The 17545-nt window shown below is 45.5% G+C and overlaps 2 protein-coding genes across 8 annotated transcripts in view; one reads left to right on the top strand and one right to left on the bottom strand.

The window, feature by feature from the left end:
* The window catches only part of MRTFB (myocardin related transcription factor B), a 193569-nt gene extending 180416 nt beyond the window's left edge, over positions 1-13153 (top strand). For all 7 annotated transcript variants that reach the window (XM_064592569.1, XM_064592572.1, XM_045875001.3 and 4 more), the window contains 2 exons: positions 5480-5540; positions 7707-13153. In XM_064592569.1, coding sequence (XP_064448639.1) covers positions 5480-5540; positions 7707-8239 — 594 coding nt within the window. In that variant the 3' untranslated portion in view covers positions 8240-13153. The remainder of the gene's footprint in view (positions 1-5479; positions 5541-7706) is intronic.
* The window catches only part of PARN (poly(A)-specific ribonuclease), a 305400-nt gene that overhangs the window by 9653 nt on the left and 278202 nt on the right, over positions 1-17545 (bottom strand). The window contains exon 25 of the mRNA XM_045875009.3: positions 761-941. Within this exon, the coding sequence (XP_045730965.2) occupies positions 761-941 (181 nt within the window). The remainder of the gene's footprint in view (positions 1-760; positions 942-17545) is intronic.

Genomic DNA, 17545 nt, shown 5'->3' on the forward strand with positions numbered 1-17545 from the left:
GATGTGGCTGTTATCTAGGTGTGTCCGTGGGACCAGGTGAGCTTAGGAGCCTCCTACTCCACCATCTTTTCTAAAGCCACCATTTGTCAGGGTGGCATGAAACTGACCTTGCACCTGGCTGGCCATCAAGACAGCTTGGCACCTACACCTACCTTGTCCTGCTTCATCCCACTCTCATCCACAGCACTGCCAGCTCACGCAAGCAGCTTTGCCAGTATGTTGAGCAAATGCACTCTGAAGGACACAGGACTGCGGTCCTCCTGACTTCACTATGTACTGATACACAAGGTGCTTATCCGTCCTCTGAGCCGGCCTTGTTGCTCCCTATTCCAAGACATGGGAATAGAGTTCCTGTCTGTAAAGGCATCTGGCCTATGGTGGGTGCCCAACAACAATAACCTTGTCATACCTTTACCCTAAACCTTTCTCCTGGTCTCCCTACCCATCTAAACTTAAACTCAGGTAAGTTTCAAGAAAGAACCCCTGCCACACGGAGGATGCAACAGGTGAGCCTCATCCCACTCCGGGGGTACTAAAAGTAGATGACAAGCTAGAGCAGGTCAGAGCAAGACTGTTTAGTACTCGCGGCAAATAGCAGGGCCGTCAGCCTAGCTGTGCTGGTGCCCCCCGGCCCCCACGTTCTGTGGGGTGACTCAGTGTGGCCTGCTGGGTCGTATGCCACCAAGAGCTGTCAACACTTTTTGCAGCAGGCACCAACCAAGCCAGTGCCCTCAGCCAGGGAGGTCTCCTCCTGACCTACCTGGTTGCCTCGATGAGCAGCCGCAGCAAGTGCTCGGGACCAGGCAGCAGCGTCCGGTGGGGTGCAGGGCGGACTGCCTCCCTGAGGGAGTAGACGGCTGCCATGCGCTTCGCACCAAAGGAGCAGAACCATGGGAGTTGCAAAAGGTCTCTTCAGTTCCGTCCTCAGCAGGGCCTCTTCGCTGTGAGGGAAAAACCACATTTCAGAAATAGTTATCAACATTTACACAAAGAATGGGGACAAATGGTGCTGGACTAGACCGGCCTCCCCGTTGGCAGTGACGTCTGTTCTCCTCACCGAGGGACAGAGGCGAGTGAAAGGCAAAGAGCTTAAGCTGCAGTTTTTTAAGAGAATGAAGTGGTAGCACTCATCCTTCCTAACCTGGTGCTCATGTCTAGATCAATATAGCCTGCTCACTTGATACATGTAACAACAACAAAGAATGATTACCTCACTTTAACCTAAGACAGCTGATCGGAATCCCTGCCGTTTATCTGTCTCTGGTTCATGTTTATAGACTGAGGGAGCCCAGCTCTACATCAGTGTCTGGTATTCTTTATACACCGTTAAGCATCAAACTCCGAGCATCCTGAGGTTTTTCAAATACGTTTACTCAGACTTCCAATTCCACTATTGGCAAAGGAAGTCTTCCACAGGTGCAGCCTGGCAGTAACACGAAGGCATTGAAGAGTGAATAGATGCAGTCACAGTCTGGTGAGGAGTCCACACTCAGAGGAAGGGTGATAGGTAGCATGAGTTCCCGGGGCGCCTGGGTGGCTCAGTTGGTTAAGCAACTACCTTCAGCTCAGGTCATGATCCTAGAGTCCCTGGATCGAGTCCCGCATCGGGCTCCCTGCTCGGCAGGGAGTCTGCTTCTCCCTCTGACCCTCCCCCCTCTCATGTGCTCTCTCTCTCATTCTCTCTCTGTCAAATAAATAAATAAATAAAATCTTAAAAAAAAAAAAAAAGATAGCATGAGTTCCCTCTTTATGCTGCTTTTACTCGGGGGTCAAGCTAAGTGGTAAGGCTACTGGTAGAAAAACCATAGCCTTTACGCCCCGGGAAGTCAGCCTAGTTGAGAGCAACCCAAAAAGGGAAAGAACTAGAGGGGAGATCCCCAAATCCTGTCTGTCCACATCTCCAGCTAACCCCTAAGCCACATAGGCATTGAGTGGTCATAGAAGCTGAGCTACAGATAAAAGATGTGAGCTGTGATTGGAACTTGTGCCCAAAAAAACATTTTGAAGGTCAAGTCCAACCAAGTTAATTGCCTGCTAAAACAAAAGAAACCACTCATCTGAGAAAAACAACAGAATACAGAGGCTTCACAATTTGATGTCCATAACAGCCATTCATAACATGCAGTGTGCAAATAAGGAAGAAAATGCAACCCTATCTCAAGGACAAAAGGCAATCAACCAAGACCAACTCCAGCTAATCCAGATGTTAGAACTTGCACATAAGGATTTTAAAACAACTATTATAACTATCAATGATGTAAAGGGAAATAGATTCATAATGAATGAAAAATAGCAAATATGGAAATGAGAAATGATTTTTTAATGAAATTAATAAAACAAAAATCTCTAAAATGAAAAAAAATTATAGATGGTCTTCACAGAATGGAAAGGACAGTGAAAAAGGTAGTAGGTAAAAGGTAAAAAGTTAGCGAACTTGTAAATCAACAGAATTTATCCACTGTGAATAACAAAAGATTTTTTTTAAGGAGAACAGAACCTCAGAGACATGTTATTTAATATCGAATAGTCTAGGATGGTTATAATAGGACTCTGAGAAGAGAATGAGGCAGGTAAAATATTCTAAGAAATAAATAATGGTCAGATTTTTCATAAATGTGATGAAAGACAAGTTTATAACTTTGAGTTGCTCAATGAACACCAAGCAGGAGAAACAGAAGGCCTAGTCAGTCAAATTATTGAAAGCCAAAAATTAAAGAGCCGATCTTGAAAGCATCAAGAGAAAAGCAACACAATGCACACAACAATTTGTTTTATGATTGTTTTATGATTGACTTTTCATCAGGAACTACTGAAGTCAGAAAACAGCAGAACAATGTCTTTAAAATTCTTAGTAGAGAGGAAGAGACTGTCACACCAGCATTCTCTATCAAGTAAAAATGTCCTTTAAGAATGAAAGTGAACTAAAGATATTTTCAGATAAAGAAAAAATAAGAATTCATCACCAGAAACCTACACTGTAAAAAATAAAATACCTAATAAAAGATGGAGGAAGTAGATCTTTATGTTTACAGGGGTTTTATATTTTATACACAATGGTACATGAAATAACCTACAAAAAATTAAGGATGTATACTGTATGCCTACAATAACTAAAGTAGTACAGCTTTTATAAAATAGATTAAGTTAGAATTCCAAAAATAAATCAAATGAATATATATTTATTTACTTACTTGCTTGCTTGCTTAAAGGACAAGAACCTTAGGAGGAACAACAGGGCAAATCAAAGCAAAATGGTAAACCCAAACTTAATCCTATCACTGATTGCACAAGACATGCTAGTGGAGAAAACAATACAATTAAAATGCAGAAATTATCAAAATGACTAAAAACAGATTCAACTATATTTTAAGATGTCTGCAGTTCCTCCCTGAGCTGGACTGAGTGGCTCGCTTATAATAGCATGGGCAGAAGTGATGGTGTTGGACTTCTGATACTAGTTCATAAACGGCATGCCCCTCCTACCTTGCTCTCTCTTGGATGCTGGCTCTGGAGAAGGGCAGCTGTCATACCACGTGGACCATCCTGCAGCACTCTGGAGAGGCCCATGTGAAGGGAAACTGAGGCCTCCCATCAATAACCAGGACCAACTGGCCAGTCATGTAATGAGCCGTCTCTATAAGGACATTCTCCAGCGAAGCCTGAAGATGGATGGCTATAGCCTGGTCAACATCTTGTCTACATTCCCATGAAAGACCCCAAGCCAGAACTACCTATCTAAACTATTGCTAAATTCCTGACCCACAGAAATTGTGAGAAAATAACTCTTAAGCCACTAAACTTGTTAACGTGTAATACAATAGAGAACTAATGCATGCACCTATAAGAGGCATACTTTTTTTTTCACTGATATAAATTTTTAAAGATTTTATTTGTTTATTTGAGAGAGTGCAAAAGCAATCACAGAGGGAGAGGGAGAAGCAGGCTCCCCTCTGAGCAGGGAGCCTGATGCGGGGCTCGATCCTAGGACCCTGAGATCACGACCTGAGCTGAAGGCAGATGCTTAACTGACTGAGCCACCCAGGCGCCCCTAGGTGATACAAATTTTTATTTTTTAAGTTTTTATTTAAATTCCAGTTAACATGCAATGTAGTATTAGTTTCAGATGCACAACATAGTGATTCAGCACTTTCATGCATCACCCTGTGCTCATCACAACAAGTGCATTCCTTCATCCCCATCGCCTATTTCAGCCATCACCCACCCACCCCCTCTTCTGGTGATCATCAGTTTGTTCTCTCTAGCTAAGAGTCTGTTTCTTGGTTTGAAGAAACATTCTTTAAATACAAAGACACATGTTGAAAGTAAGTAATTGGAAAATGATACAGCATGTAAACAGTACCCCTAAGTCTGGAGTAGGCAAATGATTAGAACAGCCATTTCAGCAAAAAAAAGATACACAGATGGCAAACAAGCACATGAAAAGATGTTCAACATTATGAGTCATTAGGAAAATGCACATTGAAACCCCAGTGCAATGCCACTACGATGCACTTGGCAGATGCCTACAATTGCAGTGACTGACCGTACCAAGTGTCGACGAGAACGTGCAGCGACTGGAAATACCACACACTGCTGGTGGAAATGGGAAAAGATGATCACTTTGCAAAACAGCCATTTCTTAATAGCTACCCTCTGATTCCAGCATGCCCCTCCTTGATATTTACCCAGTACAGAGATTTGTACACAAATGTCCACAGCAGCTTGCTTTCTAACAGCCAAAAAATGGAAACAACCAAAACAAACCTCCTGAGCAATAAAAATATTCCTAAGGTGTCCTCTCCAACATGGATAAATCTCAGAATTACTATGTTAAATGAAAGAAGCCTCCTCCACTACCAAAAGTACACATACTATGTGGATTCATTGCTATAAAACTCGAGGAAATGTAAAGTAAACTCCTCTATCATAAAAGGCCATCACTGGGTTGTCTGGAGATGAGAGAACTATGACAAAAGGCCAGTGAGGAAACTTGCAGGGCAATGGGTTGGTTTGCTACCTTGATTTTGTTGACAGTATTATGGGTATATATAGACGTCAAAGCTTAACAGACTGTGCACTCTATATAAGTGTAGTTGATTGGAGGTCAGCTAACTCTCAGGAAAGCTGAAAAAATATAGTATGATCACCTTTATACATACCTTACATTTTTACCTAAATGCAAATGAATAAAGTATTTTTAAAAGCAAGTATTAGCAGCCTCTCAAAATGCAGTGTTAAAAAGTAAGGGAAATGTACAGGTCAGCTGATCTAGGTTATCGGCCCCATTCTTGCTCTGTCAGCTCATCAGCTGTGACACACTGGGTAAATGGCTTAATGTCTCTGGTGACCTCAGTGTTCTCAAAATTAGCAAATGATAGAGTAGAACTAAATGTTCTGTAAGGTTGCTCAGAGCTCCCAATTAGATAATCCTTCCGCGCCTGTAGGAAAGAAGGCTAATCTCTATTCTCCTTTGTTGTAGATTTCCAATGCACACAGCCAGCAGATGGACGACCTCTTTGATATCCTCATTAAGAGTGGAGGTAAGTCACAAGTCACATCACACCCCGAGTAACCTTTTATGACAAGTTTATGAACATTTTCCTTTAGAGTTCACGGCCTATCTTGGAGTAGTGAGAAACGTAGTCTAATTCCAACCAAGTTTACTGTTTTCAATATGTTCAATTAGGACATTAAAACAACTTACAAATGGAGGAAAAGTCACTGTTTCAGCTTAAAACAATAACATAATGTTAGATATTATCCATAGATCTATGCCTGCTGAAAACAACAGACCATCTCAAAATAGCCAAGTAGAGCCAAATATAAATTCCACGTTGAAAAACTTCAAAACCTGTCCCATACATAGGTGATTGTGAGGGGGATAAAAGCACTCGGCTGCACACACTAATGTTGTAACAACCACCTTACATAGAACAGGCCCTAGTATCTTGGTGAAAATTTAAAGGCAGTTTTAAGCACTTTCTACGCGTAATTGAAAATCTTAGCCTTTATAGTGTATCATCTTAAAAAGGGATAAAGGATATTAACCACACACACACACACACACACACACACACAAAATCAAGGATCTCTACCTCAGCAAATGTATCTTTCAAAATAAGTATAAAAATCAGTATTTTAAAATTGAAAATGCTGTTTTGGAATAAAGTATTCTTAAGTTACCTGGATGAAAGGAGTTTTATTTAGATTTTTAAACAATGGTCAAAATTTCTCCGTTCATAGCAGGTACTATTTGGTTTTGAAGACACAAGGAAATTCCTGATATTTAATTATAGCTCTACACACGCAGATAGATTTTTTTTCTAAGAACTACACTGGCCTCGGAAAATAACTTCTATCTATGCTATGGAAATAAACGTTTCACGGCCTGATTTTAAGGTGTTGTTTTTTTTTTTTTAATGCATTTTGCCAAACCTGGTGAAAATAAAGACTTTCTCATTGATTAAAGGGAGTAATTTTTACAGCCTAAACTTAGAAATTAAAATGTGACAAAGTCATCAAATGAGTTATTTCCTACAAGTAATTTTTTTTTAATGGCCAAGTATCCAATGAGGACATTATATTATTGTGAACGAATACCAATGATAATGAAAACAGAGATTTAAAGAGTTGATTCTGAGACTGGTTACCTAGAACTGTCAGCTTTCAGAACAATTCTAGAGCGGACTACAGGAAATGACAAACAACAAACTGTACTCAAGACACACGCAGGGAGAAGAATCAGTCCACTCGGTCGACACAGTGCACACGGTCAGTCCACATGGTCGACAACTCACACATAGGAGTCTGAGTGTTTCTGCATCCCAGTCACTGAGTTCCCACAGCTCTTAGCAGATCCATTTCTCCTCCCGTATTTGCATAGAAATGAAACCAATGAGATACCCATAAGAAAGTAAAAAAGAAACTTTATCCAAATAAATGTATTAAATGAACGCTGGTATCTAGAGCAGATGGTGCCTTCACTTTCTACTTGATCTGGCAAGGAAGAACTCATCATCAGTGCTTATTAACACATCTGCCAGATCTTTAAGATTTTAGGTAAACTCAGAAAACGAGACAAAAAAGTCAGAAAAATAAGGTAAAGAAGGTCAAAGGAGCTGTGTGTTAGCTTTAATTCGGGAATAAAATAAGATGGCTTTGTATCTCTTTAGAACTTTATGCAGAACATATATGGCTGAACTGGGCACGCAGTTCAACTGTAACAGTAATAGGAAAAAGAATATAATTAGATCCGTCATGATATTCAGAAGGTACTTCATGTCTGCACAAACGGGACATACCTTTTGACTTTAAGGGTGGCAACCACAGTGATGGCAGATCCACGGTAGCCTGTCTGAAGCCTGAAGTAACCGAGAACAAGGACCCAAAGATCAAATACTCAAATAAATCCACCGACTCCTACCTAGTGGCATACAACTGCATGTGATGCTTACCACTCTTACTAAAAAGGATAGAAAGCATATCAGAATGTTATAAATTTAAATGCTTTGTTTAACTAAAATGAGCCATCACCCTCTAGGTTACCAAGGAGCATACCTGACCAACAGCATTCTCTTCCTCCTACCCCTACGATGGTCTGTGTCTAAGTCCTCACAGAATAGTTAAACAACTGTCCTGGTAATTGATAGAAATGTTTCCAGAGTAGTAAATCATTACTTACTGATCACTTCTGTTATTTTGCACAGAGATTTCCCTCCCTATCAAAGAGGAGCCTTCGCCTATTTCCAAAATGAGACCAGTGACAGCCAGCATCACCACAATGCCAGTCAACACAGTGGTGTCCCGGCCACCACCACAAGTCCAGATGGCACCACCCATCTCCTTAGAACCCATGAGCAGTTTATCTGCCAGCTTAGAGAACCAGCTAGAAGCTTTCTTGGATGGCACTTTACCCTCAGCCAATGAAATTACTCCACTACAAAGCAGCAGTGATGACAGGGAGCCCTTCTCTCTGATCGAGGACCTCCAGAACGATCTGCTGAGTCACTCGAGCGTGCTGGACCACTCACACTCCCCCATGGAGACTTCCGAGGCCCAGTTTGCTGCCAGCACCCCATGTCTGTCACTTGACCTTTCGGACTCAAACTTGGACAACATGGAGTGGCTGGACATTACCATGCCTAACGCGTCCGGACTCACTCCCCTCAGCACGCCCGCTCCCAGCATGTTCTCCGCTGACTTTCTAGATCCACAGGACCTGCCCTTGCCGTGGGACTAACATCACAGATTGTCCTTCGAGTCCATGACGTTTAAGAAGATGAAGATCATTCTCAAAGGTCAGGTTTTAGAGACAGATCCATAGTTGCATTGTTGCAATTACAATATGTTGTCACGGGAAGAAGGGATAGATGGTCACAGCCTGGAAACCGAGTGTGAAAACATTTCACTGCACTGAGCAGTGAATTTCTACAACTTAACATAGCACAGGGCCTTCTGAAAAATCACTGGTCAAAGAAGACTCACCTGTTTCTCCAGACTTTGGCAAGGAATGAATAAAGACAGAAGAGTGACGTGTGTAGGAGCGTGACACGAGGATGCTCTGGTCATCAACTGAACTACACTTACGCCTCTGCGGTCACCTTAAGACCCCACCTACAAGGCAGACAGCTCCACTCCCTACGAGAGGGCCCGTGGCGGGAGGTGAGCGGCCCCTGCATGCGGTCTGTCCTAGAACAGGCCGGAGCCGGGCCCCGGGCAGCAGAGGCCGTGGAGGGCGCCCGCCCGTTCCCAGACAGCTTGCAGCTGCAGACTTCTGCCTCCGTTCGGAAACCAACATCGTTTTCCTGTGTCGTAGTTTGTGATTTGGGGAATCTTACTGTAGCTTCCCACATTTAAATTGAAGTGGAAGATCTTTCACTGTCACCTGATGTCTCCAAAATACTGTCCTTTTAAACCATCCACTGTACAAAGTCCACGTATACTGATAACACTGAAAATTCTATTAGCGACCCTCGGGGTTGATTAGATGGATTTTAATGTGTATATTAGACATTTGTATGTACACTCTGACATTGTGGTATGTACAGCCTACATTGGGGTAAGGAATTGGGTATCCAGTGGTCCTACTTGTTTTAGTAACTCAACTATTTCTAGAGTACTTGAGCCATGTGTATTTCCATATTTAAAGAAATGCCGACTGATTTCAGGTAACCAGACCCATCTCAAAGAACCAAGGAAGGCTTTAGTGTAAAATACCCTTCTGAGCTGTTGAGTTGCAAAGAGAGGGCAGAGGAGAAGTGTGCCAGGAGCCCCGAATGTTCCTTGCAGGGGCTCTGGGTGAGAATCTCAGCGGGCTGGCTGCCGGGCCCCAGCTCTGGCCGCCTCTTCTCAGCCGTTTTCCCAGACGGTCATTTTTCAGGCTTGTAACTGGATGATATACCCGAGCTCTCACTAGATTAGCAAGCCGAAGATAGAAAAACTGGAGGTTTTACTAGTCGTTTTATATAGAAAAGAAGTTATCACACATTTGCTGAGTAGTTTCTTAAGAATTTTTTAAAATGCCAACTATCACAGGACTTCCAAAATTATTTCAGGCTAGTCATTTAAGGATATGACAAAATGTAAATAACTGAAAGGAAAAAAAAAAAAAAACCTAAATCTACCAAAAAAGTGTGAAGGTGTTTGTTAAATAATATTATCACGCTCTACACCTCACTTCGTGTAAACCCGAGGGTCAGGTTGCTTTCTCTGGGTCCTTAGATGGTGATATTCCCACAGTGACATGAAAGAGCCAACCTGACCCATTATTCGGAAAGAATTTGGGCATCACTGCTGGGTTTGCGCTTTGCCTAAGAGCTGATCTTACTTCATATCTTTATCTTGGTTTGTAGATTTTACTCCATGTAAGGAAAGTTTGTTTTTCCAGTATTCAGCCGCCCAGAACACTGGAGCCCTCTGTTAACTGGCATTTCCCAACTTGAAAGACTTTGAAAGGGCTCAGGGCAGAAGCGGTTATGCTCAGTGTGGTCTGAGGGAGTAGTTTAAACGTTTAGAAACTGGTTATCCCACGCCTGGAATCCAGTAACCTGGTTCAGCACAACGCCGCCATGTGAGCCAGGCCAAGAGAGTGTGTCACCCCAGCTGGGACGGGCGACCCCAGTCCGTCCCTTCCAGAAGGGCCTGTCTCCGGGGACAGGGCTGTCTACTTGGGCAGGTACTGTCTGAGGGTGGTCTTGGCCGTGGGTTTTTGTCTGGGGCTTACCTCCTCCACACGTGGACTCGTAGGAGGCAAGTGACCAGCTAGCGCTGTTGACTCTCATGGACTTTGTATTTCCACCAGCCTGAGTTACGCACCGAGATGCTTTCCTCGCCCTCGGCTCTCCCGTTGCTTTTTCAAAACAAGGTCTGAAACGTGCCACAGGAAGGGTGCTGTCCAAAAATACACACTTGAGTGCAGAGAATGCCAGCCCACTAGCCTGCTTGCTTTTGACTAGGAATTGCTGAAGTACCCACTTCACACATGGGTTCAAACCCTTACATACAGGGCTTCCTCGAAAGGGAGGGCAAGGAGCCTCCCGACCCGAACTCCACCAGCCCCCCACTCGCACCATTCCGCCGCGCCCTCCCGTCCTGGCTCGGGCGACAGCCCGCGTGGCAGGGAGGCCGCCGTCCGGGGTCCCAGCTCCGTGTTCGAGGTTAGCGTGAGGACGCAGACGTGTGCAGCAGGTGACGTGACCAAAGACGACGCTGTCATCGAGGCCCCTCTGACCTGACTCGCTGTACGCAGGGTAAGCGGCGGGAAAGGCGTGCCCCACAGAGGACTATCTTTATCGTCACAGCCATAAAGCACAGGGCAAGCCGGCCGGGATGCGTGCGTGTAGCATAGACGTGGGAGTGTGGTCCGCCGTCTTGCAGAACATCATATTGCCAAGGAAAGAACCAGCTCCTGGACGTGCGCCCTCCCGTCCAGTCTGACTTCCCTGAATATTCCCGAGACACCGCGCATCGAGCTTGCCTCTCTAGGGTATGCAAGTACCAGCTCGTGTGCCCCGGGGCAGGATGCACGGAAAGCCCAGAGCTTCTCCGGGCTTTGCGAGTCCAGGGGCCTGGGGTCACCTTGGAGATTTCAGCAGCGCACGTCTAGGGAGGCCCCTCCGGCGTGTTGCTGGGGGTTCGCGTGCTAGCGTTCTTCCTGAGTTGTGCAATCTACTGTACAGTACTGGCCACATATTTGTACATAGATATATTCTCAACTCGTGGGATTTCTTGCTCAGATACTCTGTGTTTTATAGGACTATTTTTGTAATGCTAGAGAGATCTTATTTAAGTTTCCTTTTTAAAAACTGCCCGGTTCTGTGATCCATGTAACTGACACTTTAGGAAGTGCGATTTCGGAAGGCAGTCTGGTGCAGCTCCCAGTGATGTGTTGGCAGCGTGTCACCCATTTGGTCACCACAGTGGACTCAGGCTTCCTCTGCCCTCCCCCCCCCCAGATCATTCCAGGCCACCTCGCTTTCTTTGGCGCCCGTTCAGAATTCCCAGGCTGAAACCAGCCATGCAGCTGTCCCCACAAGTGATGGGACAGTCCCTCTCCCGTCCCCAGACAGGCTCCTGCCGGTGGTCACTTTAGAGAGGGACGGCCCGTTTCTCCGGATCCACACAGAACCCTCCCTGTTGGGTCACCCCTCTCCGCACACATGCATCCTCCTGACCCCTGGCAACAGAGCAGACTACCGAACTGTCCACTGCCCTGGAGGCCACGGAATTAGCCCAGGTGATCCAAGCGCGTTAACTGGAAGGGCAGCTCCGTCGAGGAGCACAGCTTCCGAGGGCAGGTCTGTGTGTTTGGAGAGCATCCTAACTGCGCTTCGGCTCACCTAAGTGGCTGTAGTCCCCACTGGAAAATAACAAGACGCGGCCATTCTTTGCCCTGTCTCCAACCCTGCCGATGCGCGGGTCTGTCCGGGCCACCTTTTCCATTTGTGAAGTGACTGCCTGCAGGACCACAAGGAGGCCCCCGTGTGCTCCCCGTTCACCCCTCCTCGCACTATCCGAGGAGTACGTGCGTCCCCGCAGAGGCTTTCTAAGCCGCGATCTCGGATTCAAGGCCCGGGCGCCACCCAGCTGCCCGTGTTTACAAAAGAGCGCTTCCCCCTCTGCACTAACACATAGCTCTGTGAATTGTGACCAGGAACTGTCACCGTTCAGTGACAGCAGGATGGCAATCTCAGACCAGAGGTGCCGTCTGGAATCTAAACAGGTCATTGGCGATAATCAGTACAGCTAGTCATGTTCAACAGAGCTTTGTGCCAACTACTAAGAGAAAGCTTTAACCAAGTTCATAGAATCACCGAGACTCATAACAATTACCTCTCGACATTCTGCTGTAAGGAAACTTGCTGACTGGGGACGAGGAGGGAGCATTTAGGAGAGGGTTTAGTATCTACCAAAAGTACTTAACCTCAAGTAACCAAGAGTAATGCAAACTTGCTTTAAAGGAACCAAAGGCATTGCCAAGTATTTGCCAAAAGGAGGCACTTTTTATTTAAAATTTGAGACTAACGAGATCTCAACAGTCAGTCCCAAAAAGGTATTATCCATTTAAGGTTATAATTTTCACAAAGATGTAGATACTTCTCTGTTGTTTTCATGTAAAATAGTATAGATTTGTTTTGTTGGTTTAAGAATAATACATATTTAGTAGTAATACAGAGTTTCTTCCTAAGTGCAGATTAGTTTCCTTTTCTCTTGCTTGCAATAGAAACACAGAGTGATAGGTGTTTCTCTTCTTATTTTCATGGTCACATTATGTCTTAGCATCTCACTTTATGAAAACAAGGAGAAAGATACCAACCTACAGAGCCCCGCTTACTAAAGCACTAGCTTAATAAACAAAAAAATTATGGCAATCGGGGGGTCCATTCATGTATTGCCTTTATGTTGTTTTTTAAAAGAAAACCATGATGCCTTTGTATTTGCTGTTTGCACCCCTGAAATCAATTCCGTATCATGTCTGAATGCCATACATTTTGCACATGTACTGTACATAGTAACGCATACTGTATTTTTATATGTGTGCACAGTTACCATCAGATCTTTTGTACATAGTGGCAGTATTGTAGCCGGTCGGGAAACGTTTGATATCTCAGCAATTTTGCATTTTTGTGTCTCAAATAAAAAACATTTTGATGTACTACCGGTCCTTGCTATGCGGAGGGCGGACCACACCCTATGGGTCGGGCGAGCCCCAGCAGAGCTGGGCACGGGCACGGGCTTCGCAGGGGCCCCCACCTTCAGAACACCCCTCACAGCACCTGGCCACAGACAAAACCGAGGCGAACTCTGCAGCTCACACATCGAGGGGACCTCCCTCCCCCAAGCCCAGGAACGCGGGGTACAAAATAGAAGCCAGGACTGGCTGAGCTTGAACGTGACAACATTGACACCAAAGTCATGTTCCTTCTCCTACAAGCGTAAGGAAGCACTGCAGGGAAGGAAGGCCTGATAAAGCATGGAGAGCACGTCCACGCACGGGGGAAACGCGCACACTTTGGTAGCAGTAAAGCCACCAACAAAATTCCCCAAAGACCCAGAGAGTCCTTCAACGTAACCAAGTTTCAAAAAGCTACAGGAGGTGTTTTTATCGACCATACAAAACTGGTCTTTAGAATTGGGTATTCTTTTCCTAAAATGGCATTTAATTTTCAATTTAGAAGCCCATGGCTAAGATAAAGTTTTGAGGAAAACAGCATGATACTTGCCTCCTTGCTCTGGTGAAATAAAATGGCCATGAGTAAACCGGACGGGCAACCGGGCCTTGCACATCGCTGACCGTGTCACCCTCAGAGAGGGAGAAAACAGAGATCACGGGTTACCTAACTACTACAACATGGTCGTTAGCTGCGACATGAGGGACCAAGACAGCAGCCTCAACAGATCAGTAGGTCCATGATGTTCCCAAGGGCCTAAAACATTTGGCACCTCACACGTTACTAGCCAGTGTCCCCGCCCGGGGGAGAGAAAATGCTGTCAGAGGGAGCAAGGAAGGTGCCCGGCCTTGGAGGAGAGGCCGCGGGACAGAGCAGGGGGCTCTAGGGAAGGTGGGCGGTAGACATGGCGTGCGCGTGGAAAGTACGTTCCAGGCAGAGAGAACAGCCTGGGCAAAGAGGCCAGAGATAACGAGCGATTGGGGCTCAGGCCCTGCCGTACACCCGGCCACAGGCTAGATGCTGGGGTTGGGCTGTGGGACCCCCTCCACGCAGAAAGTCGGAGAAACCAGGTCTGCACAGGTAGGGGAGAGTCGGGCATTCAAGGATACCAGGCCCGGAGGGACCTCAGCTTCTCTCGATCATTCTGTTAACGTTTGGGTAACACAGAGCCTTGGAGAGCTTTCCCGATACTGGACACAGTCATCATTCAGCATCTTCATAACCCCTGACAGCACATTCGCTCTAGAATCAAGGTGAATATCACATCACCTGTAAATGCAGACACACCCACACGCTCAGCGACGGAGGGAAATGAACGGGAGCCAATCCGCACTGCAGTCAAACACCAGCACGGAGCCAAGACCGTCTTCAAGACGGATCGGAACCACATGTCCCCAGCCATTTAATGCGGCCCCACAATCCTCTCGAAGGTTTCTCATCCCCTCGTGACCCTTCCCTCCCCGCTCCTATCACAAATAGCTTAGCTTCTGATAAGTCTAATAGCTATTCATTTGAACCTGCTTTAACTTTCCGAAAGAACTTTCATCTTGATATATCCTGCCTGTCTTCTCTGTTAATGTTTATGGCAAGTTACTAAAATTAAACCCATAGTGTGTCATTAGACAAAAAACAAAGATGCTCAACGTTCGGAAGGCCCTCTTGTTGGACAGGACTGTGTCACAGATCATCCCGGGGTGGGGGGGCAGTTACCCCAGCGGACTCACCCCTAGGCCCACGTACAGGAGACTCAAAAGCATCTAAAACCCACAGGATACAAATGCTGGTGTGGTCCTGTCCAACGCTGACAGGGAACTGATGCTGGGGGGGGGGCCTGTATTCAGGTTCATAGTTAAGAATGTCAAGTGCTAGGGGCACCTGGGTGGCTCAGTCGGTTAAGCGACTGCCTTCGGCTCAGGTCATGATCCTGGAGTCCCGGGATCAAGTCCCGCATCGGGCTCCCTGCTCGGCGGGGAGTCTGCTTCTCCCTCTGACCCTCCCCACTCTCATGTGCTCTCTCTCATTCTCTCTCTCGCAAATAAATAAAATCTTTAAAAAAAAAAAAAAAATGTCAAGTGCTTCCCATCAGAGACTCCAGTGTCGGCCTTGGAGAGCTTTCGCCGGGCCTCATCTCCCACAGATGGATGGCCCTCAAGTCCACACTCAGCAGAGTGGCAAACGAAGCTGGGCACCCATGAAGTTCCCACGACCAAGGGTACAGGTACACTGGTTTTGTTACGGCACTTCTTTAAGCACTAGAAAAGGTCTGCAAAGCCGTTCAGACAAGTAGCTTTATGTTCCCTACTTAAATTATGTCATGTCAAACAACATGGAAGGTTGACCAGGACATCACATTCACTAGAGATACAGAAGCCACAGCGGGGACCAAAAAAAAAAGGTGCTACAACAAAAGCTACTTACCCCTCTCCCCACACCCTCAGGACACAGCGCCGGCGAATGGGAAGGCAGCCGGGGACGGAGACATAGTCAGTGCTGCTAGACCCCAGACCCTGCGCCAAACACTTCACACAACCTCAGTGAACCACAAGTCTATGAGCTAAGAACTGCTATTACCCCCATTCTATAGATGTGGCAACTGAGGACAGAGAAGGAAATGATTTGCCTGAAATTACAAAGGAAGCAGAGCCTGGATGTGAGACCATGCTTCCGATACCCCAGAACCCAGACCCTTTCTGCAGACTCAGTGCGTACAACACTTCCTCTCCGTTCCGATAGGTTACAAATTCAACCGGTCACGGCTGACTTCATTTACATTAGTCATGAGGTTCACCCCCAAGTGGGTGTCTCTCAAGTCTCAATCTCACACATTTTTACCAAGTAGCTACTCCTAGGAATGGTGTGTGGCATTCAGGGGAGGGCTTTGACTGGGTTAGGCAGCCACAACCAGGATTACAAGACCAGGATGTCATAAATGAGCCCCCCCTGGCCAGGCCACACACATGAGTGACTCACAACCAAACTCTGCCTATCAAGGCTGGGACTTCTGTAGCCCCTTGAGCACATCCAGAAGCCCAAGAGACAGAACAGGGACGCCTGGGTGGCTCAGCCAGTTAAGCATCTGCCTTCGGCTCGGGTCATGATCCCAGGGTCCTGGGATCGAGTCCCGCATCGGGCTCCTTGCTCAGCGGGGAGCCTGCTTCTCCTTCTCCCTCTGCCCCTCCCCCTGCTTGTGCTATCTCTCTGTCAAATAAATAAATAAAATCTTTTAAAAAAAGGAGTTACAGAACAATTTTACAACACCTAATAAAGTTGAAGATACAAACTCTGTGACTCTGCTTTTTTGGTATCCATCCCCGAGAAGCGCCCTTGCCCCCAGACCGTCACGTGCCAGAGTGAACATTAACGCATCCAGAGCAAACAAGAGAAACAACCGTATGCCTTTCAATCTGACAACTTTTAAACACAGCCATTTTCATAAATGCACTAAATCAAAAAATCAAATGTGTCAACATAAAAGAATCTCCAAACAAAAGGCTTCGGGAAAGAAAGTGCAGGAAGAAGCAGAGGTAACCCAAGTCACATTTGTTTAAAAATAAAAAAGAGGGGCACCTGGGTGACTCAGTCATTAAGCATCTGCCTTCAGCTCCGGTCATGATCCCGGGGGTCCTGGGATCGGGCCCCGCATCAGGCTCCCTGCTCTGTAGGAAGCCTGCTTCCCCCTCTCCCACTCCCCCTGCTTGTGTTCCCTCTCTCACTGTGTCTCTCTCTGTCAAATAAATATCTAAAATAAAATAAAATAAAAATAGAAAAGAGTTATAAGGGAATAGTATAAACAACTGTATGCCAAAAATTCACTTAGATGAAACAGACAAATCCCTAGAAAGACACAACTACTGAAAACTGACTCAAGAAGAAATCATAAATACGAATAGACCTACAACAAGTAAAGAAAATGAATTAATTTTTAGAAACTGCCAACAAGATGGCTTCACTGGTGAATTCTACCAAAAATTCAAAGAAGAATTAATACCAATTTTTCACAAACTCTTTGAAAAATGAGAGCACTTCCCAACTCATTCTATTAGGTATGACCCTGACACCAACACCAGATAAAGACATGACAAGAAAACAAAATAGACCAGTACTGGTTAGGAATATACATACAAACATCATAAACAAAAGACTAGCAAACCAAATACAGCAACAAATAAAAAGTATTATACTTTAAAATATTTTCACATTCTCAAGGGCTTTGAATGACACATTGGACCAGATGGACTTAACAGATATATTCAGAACATTCCACCCTAAAGCAACAGAATACACATTCTTCTCGAGTGCACATGGAACATTCTCCAGAATAGATCACATCCTGGGTTACACATCAGGTCTCAACCGGTACCAAAAGATTGGGATCA

This window comes from Mirounga angustirostris, unplaced genomic scaffold, assembly GCF_029215605.1.
Source record: "Mirounga angustirostris isolate CCGP_5_RB_7025 unplaced genomic scaffold, mMirAng1.0.hap1 SCAF_5, whole genome shotgun sequence".
NCBI classification, from domain to species: Eukaryota; Metazoa; Chordata; class Mammalia; order Carnivora; family Phocidae; genus Mirounga; species Mirounga angustirostris.